This window comes from Canis aureus, chromosome 7 (genome assembly GCF_053574225.1).
Source record: "Canis aureus isolate CA01 chromosome 7, VMU_Caureus_v.1.0, whole genome shotgun sequence".
In the NCBI taxonomy this organism is placed as follows: domain Eukaryota; kingdom Metazoa; phylum Chordata; class Mammalia; order Carnivora; family Canidae; genus Canis; species Canis aureus.
In genome coordinates this window covers 6,067,016-6,084,225 of record NC_135617.1, presented here as the reverse complement: position 1 = coordinate 6,084,225, position 17,210 = coordinate 6,067,016, and the positions used below count along the sequence as shown (strand labels likewise).

The following is a 17,210-nucleotide window of genomic DNA, read 5'->3' as shown; positions in this document are numbered from 1 at the left end:
GGTGTTTGTCTTTGACTGGTTTATTCCATTTAGCATTCTACCGTCTAGGTCCAAATGACAAGATTTCATTCTTTTTTATGACTGAATAATGTTCCATTGTATGTGCACAGCACATCTTCTTTATCCATTCATCACTGGACACTTGGGCTGCTTCCATAACTTGACTATGGTAAATAACGCTACGATGAACACGGGGGTGCATAAATCTTTTCAAGTTAGTGTCTTTGTATTTTTCAGTAAATACTGAGTAGTGTGACTACTGGATCACAGGGTAGTTCTATTTTTATTTTTTTTGAGGAACTGCTATAGTGTTTTCCACAGTAGCCACTGTGCATTGTGTCACTGGTTTGCATTCCCACCAACAGTGCACAAAGGTTCCCTTTTCTCCATATTGTTGCCAACTTACTGTTTCTTGTGTTTTTGATTTTTGTCATTCTGACAGGTGTGAGGTGGTATTTCCTTGTCCTCCTGATGAGGAGTGATTTTGAGCATCTTTCCATGTGTCTGTTGGCCATCAGAAACCTAGGTGATTTTGATGCGGATCATTTACTGTATACACAGTAGTCTCCTCACCCATAGTTCTGCTTTCTGCGGTTTCAGTTAACTGTGGTCAGCCGCATCCAGAAGCAGATGATCCTCTTCTGACATACTGTCGGAAGGTCGACAGCAGCCTAACGGTTACGCCACAATGCATACATCACTCAACCCAGTTCATCTCATCACGATGGCATTTTATCATCTTACAGCATCACAAGAAGAGTGAGTATGGTACAGTAAGATAATTTGAGAGAGAGAGAGAGAGAGAGACCATATTTGTATCCTGATTTTGGACCTCTAGCCTCCAGAACTGTGAAAGGATAAATTTCTGCTGTTTGAAGCCACTAAGTTTATGGTAATTTGTTAATGGCAACCCTAGGAGACTAACACATTTCCCAACAGTCTACTTGAAAACAAGCATTGGAGAGTAATGTGGGATTTAGTGAAAATTTAGCAAAGGAGCAACGAAGGGCACTTTATATTATATATCCAGTAGCAGACAGTGTTGCTAACTCACTCTTCTTTTTCCGGGCAGAGCTGTGCTTTTGTTCTCATGTTACCCTTCTCTGCATGGCTGAGGGAGGGTGACCCCCAATCTCCAGCTCCAGGAATTTATCCTGATTGCCACAAGCCCAAAATGTTAGTTGCCGCGGTGGCCCAGCGGTTTAACGCTGCCTTCAGCCCAGGGCATGATCCTGGAGACCCGGGTTCGAGTCCCACGTTGGGCTCCCTGCATGGAGCCTGCTTCTCCCTCTGCCTGTGTCTCCGCCTCTGTCTCTCATGAATAAATAAATAAAATCTTTTTAAAAATGTTGGTTCCTTTCCTTCTGATATCAGGGGAGGGGATGTAACTATTGATTTTGAGAGTGCTGAGGTTTAGTTTAGCCTTTTTTTGCGGGTAGGAATCCTGAACTCTGGCCTTTTTAGAAGTCACATAAAGCTGATGAAGAACAAATCTTTAAGTGCTAGCCAGGTGATGATGATGCCAAAGCATCACTTGCTTTCCAGACATAGCATTAGGTGCTTTAAATAAGATGTTCCTACCCCTCTAAAAACTGTTTGGTAAATATTCCTTTTTTTTAAATTTATTTATGATAGGTACACAGTGAGAGAGAGAGGCAGAGACACAGGCAGAGGGAGAAGCAGGCTCCATGCACCGGGAGCCCGATGTGGGATTCGATCCCGAGTCTCCAGGATCGCGCCCTGGGCCAAAGGCAGGCGCCAAACTGCTGCGCCACCCAGGGATCTGGTAAATATTCCTAACCCTGTTTAACAAAGCACTTGAGGTGCAGAACAATGACATAAGGTGTCATATAGTAGCCAAAGTGAAATGTAAAAAATGTTAAAGAGATCATAGTGAATACCTGCACTCAGAGCTTCAAACATTCTAAGCCTCTGGCCTCTGCCTCTGCTGTTCAATCTCATCCTCCCCCACTTCTCTCTTGCTCACCATGTCCCAGTCACACTCAATTCCTTTCTTGCCCATTGAACTGTGCCCACCTCTGAACCTCTGCAGTAGAAGGATCTTTGCACAGACCCTTTTCAGCATTTCTGCCTTGCCTTGTCCCAGATGACACTCTTCCTTGATCATGATGTTTAGTCTTGCCTCTTCCAAATCACCCCACTAGTCTCCACCTTGCTCATTCATTAAACAAACATTTATTGAGCATCTACTAGATCACTAGGCTCTGCTTTAGTATCTTCATATATTTTACCCATAGCACTTAACACTATCATAAATTATTTTAGTTATTACTTGTTTTATTCTTTACTCATAGAATGACAACTCCTTGGCTATCTTGATCACTGTGGAGTCCCTAGTACCTAGGGCAGCGCCTGTTTCTTTGCCTGACACTTAGAAGAGATTCAATAAATATTTATTAAAAGAATGTATTTCCTAATGTTTATTAATAGCTGACTGTATTACAGGACCATGAAAGGCTTAGAATAAAGCATCGTGATGAGAGCCAATGGTTACTCTAAGCTCAGCTGCTTGCAAGTTCCACGTAATTGCCTATACCTAAGCAAATTGAGGACGATCAAAGTGATTAATTAGCCTCTGAATGCATCCAAATGTAATGACCCTGAAAGCACTGATTCTAAGCAACACATATGTCATTCCATTCTAAGAAGGCTAGAGTGAAAACAGGTTTGTGATGAAGCTTCAGTCATCCTGAGTATTGACAGAGGAAATGATTACCTTGTGGACCAAGACAGAGGAAAAGATGTATTCTCTAGCATGAGGCATTAAAAAAAAACAAAAACAAAAACAAAAACCTATTGTGGCTATGTATTAGTTTCCTGTGGCTGCCAAAACAAACAAACAAAAAACAAAACAAAACAAAAAAAACTGCCACAAACTTGGTGTCTTAAAAAAAAAAAAAAAAAAGGAATGTATTCTCTCACAATTCTGAAGGCCAGAAGTCAGAAATCAAGGTGTTGGCAGGGCTGTGCCACCTCTGCCGTGCTAGAGGAGAGTCACTTTTCACCTGTTCAAGCTTTTCTGGGCTGCTGTCACTCCTTGGCTTGAGGCTATATCATGGCAAGGCAATGTCTGTTTCCACCTAAACATGGGTTTTTCCCCTGCATGTGAGTCTGAGCTCCCTCTACCTCCCTTGTATATGGACACTTGTTTTTTTTTTGTTTTTTTTTTTTCTATTTTTCCTCACTGTATTCTTTTTTTTAATTTTTTTAAATTTTTTATTGGTGTTCAATTTACTAACATACAGAATGTATATGGACACTTGTGATGGCATTTTGGGCCCACCTGGATAATCCTGGGTGATCTCTGCATCTCAAGATATTTAGTCACATCTACAGAGATCTTTCTTCCAAATAAGGTAAGATTGGCAGGTTCTAGTAATTTGGATGTGACATATCTTTGGCAGCCATCATTGGCCTACCAAATCGGGGGACTCTGGACAAAGCTTAAAAATTCCAAAAGTAATGGATTTATGTTAGAACGGTTTTTTTCTTTTTTCTTTTAATAGCAGTAAATTCAAATAACATAAAACTTACCCTCTTAACTATTTTAGGTATACAGTTCAGTGGTATCCAGCACATCTACATTGTTGTGCAACCATCACCACCTTTCAGCCCATAACTCTTTTCATCTAGTGAAACAGAAACTCTGTACTCATTAAATAATAACTCCCCACCTCCCCTGAGCCCCTGGCAACCGCCAGTCTACTTTCTGACTTTATGATTCTGACTATGTTAAGTATCTCATATAAGTGGAATCATACAGTATTTGTCTTTTTGTGATTAGACAGGGCAGTTTTAGGTGAGAAAAAAATTTGCCTCCTTAAGTAATTTAGAGGAGAAGACCCTTGGATAGAAGAAGTAATCACTCGCTAAATCAGATACAGGCCCTTCTGTGAAATAGAATATGGTTTAATATGACCGAAACAGATACATTTTACAGAAGCGAACCTGCCCTGGAGAAGCCCAGTTACGTCTACGTTGTCTAGAATTGGGCTAGAATTGACCCTAACTAGAGTAGGATGCTGGCTTTAGAACATCCAAAGTAGGTTCCCTGGGGGGAAATAATCAGATAAAAAGCAACAAAAGTAAATTGTCCCCTAGACCTGTTATGTTAGTAAATACTAATTGTGAGATATTGTGGATATTGGAACTATGAGGATATGTTTGACATGTCATATTTAATAGATGTCAGTATCTTTTATTTCTTTTGGTATTTTATGGCCTGTCTTCTTGCCAAAGATAGGTGGGTGGAAGAATTGTAGTCAAATTGATTAGATCCGGAAGAAAAAAATGAGGTTTCTGGTCACACGAGTCAGAGTGGCTAAAATTAACAAGTTGGGAAACAATAGATGTGGGCGAGGATGTGGAGAAAGGGAAACCGTCTCACACTGTTGGTGGGAATGCAAACTGGTGCAGCTGCTCTGGGAAATAGTATGGAGGTTCCTCAAAAAGTCAAAAATAGAGCTTCCTCACAACCCAGCAATTACACTACTAGGTATTTATCCAAAGGATACAAACATAGTGATTTGAAGAGGTACTTCCACCCCAATGTTTATAGCAGCGATGTCCACAATAGCCAAGATATGGAAAGAGCCCAGATGTCCACCGACAGATGAATGGATAAAGATGTGGTTTATATATATAGGAATATGACTCAGCCATCAAAAAAAATGAAATCTTACCATTTGCAACAATGTGGATGGAGCCGAGGGTATTATGCTAAGCAAAATAAGTCAATCAGAGAAAGACAGACAAATATCATGATTTCACTTATATGTGGAATTTAAGAAACAAAACAGAGGAACATAGGGGAAGGGAGGGAAAAATAAAATAAGATGAAATCAGAGAGGGCAACACACCATAGGAAACAAACTGAGGGTTGCAGGAGGGGAGTGGGTGGGGGGATGGAGTAACTGGGTGATGGGCACATGATGTAATGAGAGAGGACTCTTATATACAACTGATGAATCATTGAACTCTACCTCTGAAACTAATTACACTAATAATATGTTAATTAATTGATTTTAAACAAACAACAACAAAAAAACATTTGTTTTTACAGAAACAACAGCAACAACAACAAAAACAAAAACAACAACAAAAAAAAACCAATGAAGTTTCTGGGTAGGAGCTCAAGTCAACAGAGGCATGGAACTCCTGAAAGGAAATTGCATGTTTCATTCTGCTAACTCCTCTGTCTGGCACAGGGGATCCGATTTTATACTTATTGTCCCATAATGCTAATGCCAATCTTGTAGCAAAAATGATCTACATGGAACTTGGACTGCTCATTGTAAAAATTCCCCTTGGTCTTGGTTCTTTCACCAGCTGACAGCGGGTTCCCAGCACTTCATTGCTCCAGACTGGCATCTAGTCGCAGGCATCCGAACATGTTTAGTTTGTAGGATTAGTTTCTAATCCAATACTAACCTTGCCTGAAAGCATTTAGGTGCCTCATTCCCACCACAGTGGGGTCTCCCATCTTGCTGCTTTAAGATACTCTCTGGTTCCTGAGAGTATCTGACTTTCGTTGCCTGTAGACTCCTTCTGCCCTTCACTAGTCCACCAACTTGGACCTCTGAGGCAGGGCTGCCTTAATGAGTGTGCGACCAGCGCAGGTGCACAAGGTCTTTTGCCTAGAGTGGCCTCACATGTAAGATTAATGGTCTTTGGGAACACCTGGGTTGCTCAGTGGTTGAGCTTCTGCCTTGGGCCCAGGTGTGATCCTGGAGCCCCAGGATTGAGTCCCGGGATCAAGTCCCACATCGGGGTCCCTGCAAGGAGCCTGTTTCTTTCTCTGCCTGTGTCTCTGCCTCTCTCTCTCTGTGTGTCTCTCATGAATAAATAGATTAAAATTTTTTTTAAAAGATTAAGGCTCTTTGGTTGTCATTTTGACATTTTTAGTAATTTTATCTTTGAACTATTTTGTAAGCAAAACAGGGACTCCAATGGGACAAAAGAGAGGGCATGTGAGCAGAGACATGCACAGTATGCGTTTGCCGTCCCTCGCCCTCATGTTCTCATGAGCATCCCCGATGCCCTGTCATGACCACAGAATTCCAGGGGCCCACATATGAGGGAGTGTGACCGAGTGGTGGGGGGCGGGGAGGATGCCAGCAAGCAGCCCTGAGAAACCACACTTTCCTTTAAACTAGACCTTGCTTCAGATGCTGAAAGGTGATAGCATTCAGAGTCATGAACAACCAGGGAACCTTTCTCACTCATGTTACTTTCCTATATTAGCTGAACACTTAGGCTGAAAAGGATGACATGGAAGGAAAGGAAAAGATAGGGCAACCCAGAGTTCCAAGTCTTTCCTTAAGCGTTAGGAAACTAAAGGTAGAGAGTGTTCATAGAATATATGTGCATATTAAGAAGTGAAATAAAAAGCTCAGTTAGTTAATCATGCATGAAACTGATGTGATATTCTGTTAAGGATGAAATACATATAAGGGGAGCCGGGGTGGCTCAGCCGGTTAAGTGACCAAATCTTGGTTTCGGGTCAGGTCGTGATCTCAGAGTTGTGAGATTGAGGCCTGTCAGGGTCTGCACAGACCTTGGAGGCTGCTTAAGACTCTTTCTCTCTCCTTCTCCGTCTGCCTCTCCCTCCCACACTCATTAAAAAAAAAAAAAAAAAAAAAGGAATGAAATGCGTACGCGTGTCAATGCTGCAAAATACAAATTGTGTAATTTTGGTGATTGTGCATATAAGTTAAATGCTCTTACATCTACGTTTAAAAATAGCATTGTAAAACATAAAGACGAACAGTAAAATTTACGCCAGTGAATAAAATTTAAAATTTTTCTTAGAGTGAGATTAATTAGCAAACAAAAAGCACCATGACAAATTGAGAAAAGAGGCCATGGGAGAAAAGAAAAAGCATGATATTTTAGTATGTTTAAAGGCACTGTTTCCTGCTTTTTGAATCATATGACTCACAGATTGCATAGCTGGCCCTACTCCTGAGTGCCAGCACCAGGGCAGAGAAGATTTGGCTTTCCTACCACACTACCAGCCATGTGATTTGGACTAAATGGCTGCTCTCTGGGAGCTCATGTCACCATTTTTAGCCTGCTTCCATTTGATTAACATAGAAAAGACACAAAGCCATGCACGCGCACACACAGATACATCCAATAGACATGAGTAGAATTAAGGACACAGCCCTCAGTAGAGTCTAACCTGAATCGAGTTCTGTTTCGGGGCCCTCTGGTGCTTCAGACTCCTCAGGTAAGGATCCCTTGGTCTCTTTGGCTGCCTCCAGGGCCCCAGGCACTTCCTGAACTTCTGACTCCTCACCTTCAATCTCCTCATCAGCCTCTAGTTCAGTCTCTTCTACTTCTAGAAAAAAAAAAAAAGTGAGAAATAAATTATTATTCAGTTTAGATCAACAAGTATTTAATTGGGTGCCAAGTATTCTGGTAAGTGCTGAGGCCAAAACAAAGAATAAGGAATGGCCCTGCCCTCCTGGAGCATGGGGTTTCAAGTTTTCTGGACTCTGGTGGAAATTTCTTCCCCCAGTGAATATCTTCCGAGGCCATCTGGTATGAGATATCTCTGGCATCCAAATTTTGATCTGAACCTGGTGATTAAACACCCAGAGCAAAACAACTTAAAGTGTTCCTGAGAGGTCTGGGTCTGTACCAGGACTGCAGTGCATGTGCATGTGGCTTCTAAGTGGGTGATTTACACTGTGGTGACTGTTTTGTGTCATCAAGAGGAATCATGTGATATACCCAAGGAAGAAGCAGCATCTGCTGAATCCTACTAGGATTTGGGATGAAGTTATGTGCTATACAGCAAAACTCACAATGTCTTTCAACTGAGTATCTCTCATAATAAAAAAAAAAATTATCAAATATTTCCAATATGCATTTATACATTGTTATTATAGTTATTTATAAGTTGAATTCTTATCCATATTAGGTGCTTTATATAACACAAATAAAAAAAGCTTATATAATGATGCAGAGGCGTGTAAAAAGTTCTAATACTTTTTTTAGAATTTAAAAAAAAGATTTATTTATTCGTGAGAGACACATAGAGAGAGGCAGAGACACAGGCAGAGGGAGAGGCAGGCTCCGTGCAGGGGAGCCCGATCCCAGGACCCCGGGATCGTGACCTGAGCTGAAGGCAGATGCTCAACCACTGAGCCACCCAGGCATCCCCTTTTTCTACAATTTTAATGGACAATCTGTGTACCAGGTAAGTTACGAATGCACAGAAAAGTGTTTTAAGATCTTTATACTATCTGTTTTACTAAGTATGTGTTATATTAGTTATTTATTGTTTCATAATAAATTACTCCAAAACGTCACGTTTAAAACAACAATAATCACACATTATCCCTGTAGTTTCTGGAGTTAGGAATTTGGGAGTAGCTTAACTGGTGGTTCTGGCTCTGGGTCTCTCACGAAGCCAAAGGAAGATGTGAGTTAGGGTTGCAATCTCTGAAGGCTTGCAAGGGCCTGGAGGGCTGGCTTCCGAGGTGGCCACCCAAAGCCTGAACTGAGCTCCTCAGGAAGATAAACCCCGTGTTAAGTCCTGATCCAACATGTACAGAATAAAAATGGTAGTTGTTTTAGTTTTGGGGTGGCTTTTTGCCTACAAAGGAAAACTTAAATAGATTACTTTTCACTCTTTAGAGTCATGGACCCTTTGGCAGTCTGGTGAAACTTACCCTCCTTAGAATAGTGCTTTCAAACCCATCAAACAAAATACATGAGAAACCACTTATATTGAAATATAGTTATGAAGATATCAAAATGAATTTTGTGCTGTAGGATATTTGTGCATCTTTACTAATGCATTAAATAACAAGAACTAGCAACTGGCCTAATAAAACTACCATCACTTTGGAATAGTGATGAAGCATAAACAAGATCTATTAAATTGTAATGTGATATGAAAATATCTTTGTTTCTACTGGCAATGAAGTCAAGCTACTACTGATACTATTAGGGTTTGTTGCCTATATTCATTACGAAGTGAAGGAAATACTAAATTTCAGGTAAAGGTTAGTGAAAATAGAGTTGTAATTATTTTCCCCTTCAAGCTCACAGACCACTGAATTTGATCCATGAACTCCAGGTTAGGAACTTCAGTCTTAAAAAACTGTTGGAGTCTGTTCTTCTATAACGGAGATGAAAGTTTAAGTTCAAAGACAATGGGCATAGCAGGAGAGATGGGCTGTTTTCTCAACTCGTGCAGGATCATTCTAGAAGAAGTAATTCCAACAGCCATGTGTCATACATGTGACAAGGGCAGCCGTTTTAAGACATGCTGCCTACACTGCCTGCTGTATACATACACTGTAGAGGATGTCGGAGGTCTTTTCCTATGACTCCATTACTCTAGTGACCACATAATTTTTTATCCAAATGGAGACACTGAGAATGAAAGTGCCTCAAATAAATATTTCAGTACCATAGGCGTAGCATTAAACCTCTCATGGGCAGACTGGGAAATATGGTCGCACTGTCTGGAATTCACCTGAAATACTGCAGCTGCCTGCAGTAACAACACAAAATTAAATGACACATTATTAGTGATATAAATCTGTGTTTGCCTTTCGCTTTCTCGTTCATAGCTTCCAACAGTCTTTGGTCTTCTATTCTCAATGCCTCTTCAGTGGCTTTTCTGAAATGAAAAGATCCAAAATTTAATCAACTTTGGAAATTCAGATATCTCACAATATTATAGAATTTGAAGCTTATAGTGGTAAGAAATAGAGTAAATTGTGTATAGTGTTCATTGTACTTAACTTTGTGATGTAAATGTTTAATTTGCTCATGTTGAAGCCACTTAATTTTCAGGGTTTTCCCCCCATTTTTTGTTTTGTGGGGTTTTTTTTTTGTAAGAAAAGTTGCAATGTTATACTTTAAAATTTTTTGGCTATTAATTAGGAACTCTGTCAAAATTAATAAAGAATTATCTAACTCTAAGCTGAAAAGGTAAATGGGAGAAGTTGTACCATTTCCCCTTTTGAGTAAGCCAGAAAAGTCCACAAAAAATGTTAAGTGACAAAAAAGTATAATATAAAACAATGTATAATATAATTCAAAATTTGTATTTAAAGTTTACATAAATGATGATAAAAAGCCTAGAAGAATACTAATCAAATTGCTAATAATAATTATTTCTGGATGTTGCCACTATGAGAGTTTTTTTTATTTATTATTTTTTGCATTTAAAAATTTTCTATACTGAATAAATAATTATCTTTGTACTAAGAAAAATTATTTCCTGATTTCGTTTCTCTTCAACACAGCAATAATGAAAGTTGAAGAGACCAGAAATATGGAAACTTAAATATCTGGAGGGAATCTGTTTTTCATTAGGGTTGAAGCCTTAAGCCTGCCTTAATGGTGAAGACAGGTATTAGAAAGTCAGTGAAGTGATGGAGAGGGTAGCCCGGGTGGCTCAGCGGTTTAGTGTCGCCTTCAGTCCAGAGCATGATCCTGGAGACCCGGGATCCAGTCCCACGTCGGGCTCCCTGCATGGAGCCTGCCTTTACCTCTGCCTGTGTCTCTGCCTCTCTCTGTCTCTCATGAATAAATAAATAAAATCTTAAAAAAATAAATAAAAAAGAAAATACTTCAATCTTATTTAGAAAAAGTGATGGAGAAAGGCAATATTTATTAAAAATTAAAATGTATATACCTTTGACCTAGAAATTCTATTAGCTTTTAGGAATCAGCATATTATTGCACAAAGAAACAAGTATAAGAGAGTTGACTGCATCCTTTTAAAAATAATATCAAAAACCTGTACCAAGTATTCACCAACAGGAGTCAAATAGAGCCCATTCATATAAGCTGCTCATGGGGCAGCTGGGGCAGTTTTCCTATTTTATAGGGCTGTCATTCTCCATATTCAGTGTTCGCTGCATCCTTTCCCCATCCTGTGAAAATCTAGTTACTTCTTTTCTCTTCAAAAGATATTACTACACTTCTTGTAGAAGATACGTCAGGAAAACAGTAATTAAAGCCATTCATTTTTTTAAAAAAATATTTATTTATTAGAGAGAGAGAGAGAGAGCAGGGAGAGGGATAAGGGGAAAGTACATAAGAGAATTTCAAGTAGACTTGCTGTTGAGTGCAGAGCCCAATGTGGGGCTTGATGACTTGGGGCTTGATTGTGACTTGAGGCAAAAGCAATAGTCGGAAGCTTAACTAACTGAGCCACTCAGGTGCCCCTTTTACTTTTCATCAAATAATTTCTTTGATTTGTGGATACTAGTCAGCAAAATTATTTAAGTCACAGATAAACATGGTAAAAAGAATACTCTTATCTGTGGTCACTTTTTTTGTTTGTTTTTGTTTTTGTTTTTGTTTTACAATGTCTTCTGAGAGCAAACATTTGTTCTAGAATAAATCTGATTTGGGGCTATGAAAACATCCACAACTCAGATGCACTTAGACATTCTGAAAGTATTTGTAAAACTATTGTTTTTCTTAGAATTAATTAGAATTGGATCTACTTAGTAGACCACTGTTTTGATGTTAAAGGCATTTCATAAATGTAACTTGTAAGTAGCTATTTAATAGCTATAAAAAATTCATCAACTTATTTTATTATGCTAGGCAGATTTTTACCTTGCTGCTTCTTCCTCTTTTTTTTTCTTTTGTAGTTCATCTAATAATCTTTCAAAGATCTTAGAGTCAACCTCATGTTTATTCTCTAAATACAGTCTATTAAGTAAATATTTTCCTGAAATACAGATAAAGAGAATAACATTAATTTTGAAGCTCTATAAAATATAATAAGATGCATTTTGGAAATTAATGTTGAAAAATTATTTCTGCCTATATCCAAATAGATTTCCCTTTAAGTATTTCTCTAAATGGACCGTAGGTTCTTCAAAATATTGAGACTGTCTGAAATCCTTTCTAAGAGGTATATATCGGCATTGTGAAAATAACTAAAACATGAAAAGAGGTGGTATATCATATTTTCTCATTGGAAACTCTTTTTCAAATACATTTCCTTAAAAAGCAAGACAAAAGAATATTCTTGGCTTCCATGTTAAAGATTAGTTGACCATATATGTATGGGTCAACTCAACTCTGGCCTCTCAACTCTATTTCATTGGCCTAGGTGTCTGTTCTTACATCAGTACCATATTGTTTTGATTACTATAGCTTCATTCAAAGTGACAGAATAATTAAAATTTAGTTCTGCTATCTTTAGGTACTTAATATTTCCCATTTGAAGTGAATAAGGACTAATGTATAGTCTTTACTCTCTGCCTTACTTGTTTTTCATTTAGAAGTTATAATGATGACAGGGTGTTAAGTTCTCAGCTCCAAAGAATAAGTGTAAGGACCTGATGGAACAGCCAATGATCCAGCACACCATTCCTGGCCATATACTTGGTGAGAGGGTGCCTCATTTTGTGTACCTCTGGGTTGTGACGGGATGGCTCATGTGGTATTTGTATGTAGGGAGAGTGGAGGGCTTTCCGTTTTGTATTTTAACTAAATGTATTGTCAGCATTAAAAACTTCACTTTTAGATTTACATGATAAATATTTACCAACCGTTGTTTTCTGTATCTGATAAACAGATTATTAAATCCGGTATAATTCCTTTATCGATTAAGACTATCCACAGCTCTTTTATAGTAGGGCAGTTGTCCACTATCCATCCTCCATACTTTGGGGCACCAGAACACCTATTTGTGTTTTCTTCCACTACCTGTGGAAAATGACACACTGATATTACCATCATAGCCAGAGAAGTCAAGATACTCCTGGTGCAAATCGTTTTTGCAGACCTTATCTTCTTATAATTTTTCAGAGTTATCTTTTGAATTCTTCTGATTCAAGTGGAGGCAAGATGGTGGAAGAGTAGGGGTCTTCAACTCATCTGGTCCCCCAAAATTACCCAGATAACTTTCAAAACATCCTGAACACCTATGAATTCAACCTGAGATTAAAGACAGAACAGCTGGAATGCTACAGAGAGAACCGTTTTCACTTCAAACAAGGTAGGAAGGTGAAAAAAATAAAAATAAAGTGGGAGAGGGGAACCACAACTAGCTGGGCAAAAGCAGAGCCTCAAAAGCCTCGGGGCACAAAAGCCCAGCCCGGGAGGAGCTGGAAACTTTAAAAATCCATGTCCCTGATGGGAAAGTGCTTAGCAGGGAAATCGGGCAGAACTGCAGGAGGGGCAGTGAGGCCTCAAGATTCCTGGAGTCACTATAAGAGGAGGGGTGCCCAGGGAAAGCTCACTGCACACTGGGGTCCAATCTCGGTAAAGAGCCGGAGCACCACATCAGAGGTGTTTGGGAGAAGCCCCCATCCGGTTCCGAGGGCCAGCTCCGGAGCTCCCTTTACCCCAGAGCCTGTCAAGGGGCGGGGCATCTACTCCCGGGCACCCACACCTGAGAATCAGCACAGCAGACCCTCCCCCAGAAGAACTGCTGGAAGGACAAGGGAAAAGTGAGTTTACTGAACGAGCAGCACTGGAAAGCTCCAGGACTGAGGGAAAATAGTATATAAAAGTAGACGATTGTTTTTATTTTTCTTCATTATGACTTGTTTTTATATCAGGTTAAAATTTTCCAATGTTTTTTCTCTTTTCTCACCTTAACTACAATATTTTACCAACTCTTGGTTTTTAAGCTTTTTCCTTTTTTGACTTTCATATTTCTACAATTACACATCTTACATTTATTTTTCACTTCTGGATTCCCTTCAACGTTCAATTTAATTTTGGTAGATAGGAGATACGGGTTTTTGTTTTGTTGTTTTTTGTTTTTTTCGGTCTTGTTTTGTTTTACAGTGGTGGAAGTCAGTACCTTGTAACACACGGACCAAAAGACACCCTGAATCAAGTGGAACACCATGTTGATTCATTCTGTGAGACTATACTTTCTCTTCCTTCCCATTCTGTCCCCCTCTTTTATCTTGTTTATGTTTTTGTGGTCGATGTTGGGTCTTTATATAAGTATTGCTGGTTTATATAAATTTGGAATTGAGCATCTTCTAACATACAGAACAAAATACACTCAGAATCAAGAGGATCACCCTCTAGGTCCTCTCAGGAAGATTAAATTCTCTCTCCACTACCACTTCCTCACCACCACCCCCTTTTTTTCTTCTTTTTCTTTGTTTTTTACTATTTTGTTTTAAAATTTGTTTTTCATTTTAGTGGTCCTTTTGTTTTATTTTGTTCTGTTCTTTTTCTTTTATTTTCTGGTCTCTGACCTCTTCATAATTGTCTAGGGTGCATTTTACTTAGGTTGTGGTTGATATTTTTGACTCAGCTCACTCATATAGCCACTCTACACTGGACAAAATGACTAGAAGGAAGAATTCACCACAAAAGAAAGAACTGGAAGCACTCCTCTCTGGCATAGAGTTATTGAACGTGGATTTAAATATGATGTCAAAAATTCAATTCAGAAGTAAAATTATAAAGTTACTGGTGCCTCTGGAAAAAAGCATAAAGGATTTTAGAGACTCTGTTCCTGCAGAATTGAATCTAATCAGGCCAAAATTAAAAATACTTTAACTGAGATGCAGTCCAAACTGGATACTTTAACTGCTAGAGTTAGTGAGGTGGAAGAGAGAGTGAGTGACATAGAAGACAAGTTGATGGAAAGGAAGTAAGCTGAGGAAAAAAAGAGAAAAACAATTAAGAACCTACGAGGAAAGGCTTGGGGAAATAAATGATACCTTGAGAAGGAAGAATGTATGTCTAATTAGGATTCCAGAAGAGACTGGGAGAAAGAGAGAGAAGGAGGACCACAAAATATATTTGAACAAATCATAACTGAGACTTCCCTAATCTGGAGAGAGAAATAGGCATTCAGATCCAAGAGATAGAGAGGACCCTCCCAATAAAAACCACTCAACACCTCAACATTTAATAATGAAACTTGCAAATTCCAAGGATAAAGAGAAAATTTTTAAAGCAGCTCGAGACAAGAGATTCTTAACTTATATGAGGAGAAATATCAGATTAACAGTAGATCTCTCCACAGACACCTGGCAGGCCAGAAAGGGCTGGCACAATATATACAGGGTACTAAATGAGAAAAACATTTGCCAGGAATAGTTTATCCAGCAAGGCTGTCATTCAGAATAGAAGGAGAGATAAAGAGCTTCCAAGATAGACAGAAACTGAAAGAATATGTGACCACCTAACCAACCGGCTCTGCAAGAAATATTAAGGAGGACCCTGAAAAGAAAGAGGGAGCCCAAAGAAACAATCCACAAAAACAGGGACTGTATAGGTAATACGATGACACTAAATTCATATCTTTCAATAGTTACTCTGAATGTGAATGGGCTACATGATCCCATTACCATTCAACTGATCCTCAAAAGAAAGCTGGAGTAGCAATCCTCCTAGCAGATAAATTAGAGTTTATACCAAAGACTCTAATAAGAGATGAAGAGGGACACTATATCATACAGGATCTATCCAACAGGAAGACCTAACAATTATGAATATTTATGCTCCTAATGCAGGAGCTTCCAAGTATATCCATCAATTAATAACCAAAGTAAAGAGTCACTTGCCATCAGGGAAATACAAATCAAAACCACAATGAGATACCACCTCACACCAGTGAGAATGGGGAAAATTAACAAGGCAGGAAACCACAAATGTTTGAGGGGATGTGGAGAAAAGGGAACCCTCTTACACTGTTGGTGGGAATGTGAAATGGTGCAGCCACTCTGGAAAACTGTGTGGAGTTTCCTCAAAGAGTTAAAAATAGACCTGCCCTAAGACCCAGCAGTTGCACTGTTGGGGATTTACCCCAAAGATACATATGCAATGAAACGCCGGGACACCTGCACCCTGATGTTTCTAGCAGCAATGTCCACAATAGCCACACTGTGGAAGGAGCCTCAGTGTCCATCGAAAGATGAATGGATAGAGAAGCTGTGTCTATGTATACAATGGAATATTACTCAGCCATTAGAAACGACAAATACCCACCATTTGCTTCAACGTGGATGGAACTGGAGGGTATTATGCTGAGTGAAGTAAGTCAATCGGAGAAGGACAAACATTGTATGTTCTCATTCATTTGGGGAATATAAATAATAGTGAAAGGGAATAGAAGGGAAGGGAGAAGAAATGGGTAGGAAATATCAGAAAGGGAGACAGAACATGAAGACTCCTAACTCTGGGAAACAAACTAGGGGTGGTGGAAGGGGAGGAGGGCGGGGGGTGGGGGTGAATGGGTGACAGGCACTGAAGGGGGCACTTGACGGGATGAGCACTGGGTGTTATTCTGTATGTTGGCAAATTGAACACCAATAAAAAATAAATTTATTATTTAAAAAAAATAAATAATAAAAATAAAAAATGAAAAAAAACAAAGTAAAGAGATACTTAGAAAATAATACAATAGTAGTAGGAGACTTCAACATGGCACTCTCAGCAAAAGACAGATCTTCTAAGCAGAACATCAACAATGAATTCTTCTGACTCAAAAGAAAAAAAAGTCATTTAATTTTAAAGAAACACTTAATTTTAAAGAAATAAAGCTAAGTTTTAAAAATTAAGAACGAGAAGCAAAAGCCCTTATTAAATAAATATAACAATACATTTTGCTATCTGTTATTCAGTATTACAGATCCTGATTTAGGAGGTCTTGGGTAGGGCCCAAGAGTGTGCATTTCAAACATTTCCCAAGTGACAGTGGTCCATGGACCACTCTTTGAGTAGCAGGGGTCCAGTTCAGCTTGCTGGTTTTAATGACAACACTCTTCACTTCCCTCTTGCTTTTTATCCCTCAGTGCGAGAGCTGAGAAGGTACTGACATGGTTTCTAAAAGCAGTAGGAAGGAATCAGGTGAAAGTAAACCTTGAAGGTGCTTAAGGAGTTCTGCTAAACTCTGCCCCCAGCCCCCCTCTGGCAGTACACCAACTCTGAGGGGTTCAAGTTTGTGTGTCATTAGGTAATCATAGGATATTAGAAATCAGAGGGGAAGAGATGTCACGAGGATGGGTATAACCAGCTTCTGCAGAATTTAAGATTACCTACCTACCTACCTACTTTCCATCTGAATGAAGAGTCCTTTATTTTTTTAATTTTTATTTATTTATGATAGTCACAGAGAGAGAGAGAGAGAGAGAGAGGCAGAGACATAGGCAGAGGGAGAAGCAGGCTCCATGCACCGGGAGCCTGACATGGGATTCGATCCCGGGTCTCCAGGATCGCGC

At 39.2% G+C, this 17,210-nt stretch overlaps 1 protein-coding gene and 2 long non-coding RNA genes across 10 annotated transcripts in view; 2 read left to right on the top strand and 1 right to left on the bottom strand.

Annotated features, from left to right (window-relative positions):
- The window catches only part of AK9 (adenylate kinase 9), a 127,653-nt gene that overhangs the window by 58,020 nt on the left and 52,423 nt on the right, over positions 1 to 17,210 (bottom strand). For all 7 annotated transcript variants that reach the window (XM_077902807.1, XM_077902809.1, XM_077902806.1 and 4 more), the window contains 4 exons: positions 12,564 to 12,720; positions 11,620 to 11,734; positions 9,591 to 9,661; positions 7,205 to 7,363 (listed from right to left, as the gene is read on the bottom strand). In XM_077902807.1, the coding sequence (XP_077758933.1) occupies positions 7,205 to 7,363; positions 9,591 to 9,661; positions 11,620 to 11,734; positions 12,564 to 12,720 (502 nt within the window). The remainder of the gene's footprint in view (positions 1 to 7,204; positions 7,364 to 9,590; positions 9,662 to 11,619; positions 11,735 to 12,563; positions 12,721 to 17,210) is intronic.
- On the top strand, positions 116 to 3,495 carry LOC144316756 (uncharacterized). Of its 2 annotated transcripts, none has more exons than XR_013382610.1 (3): positions 116 to 169; positions 443 to 759; positions 3,267 to 3,495. It is a non-coding gene; the product is annotated as an uncharacterized LOC144316756 (long non-coding RNA). The 2 variants fall into 2 exon arrangements; XR_013382608.1 differs by lacking the exon at positions 3,267 to 3,495 and adding an exon at positions 1,073 to 1,315.
- On the top strand, positions 8,905 to 13,072 carry LOC144317006 (uncharacterized). The gene is made up of 3 exons (XR_013382862.1): positions 8,905 to 9,742; positions 12,294 to 12,399; positions 12,823 to 13,072. It is a non-coding gene; the product is annotated as an uncharacterized LOC144317006 (long non-coding RNA).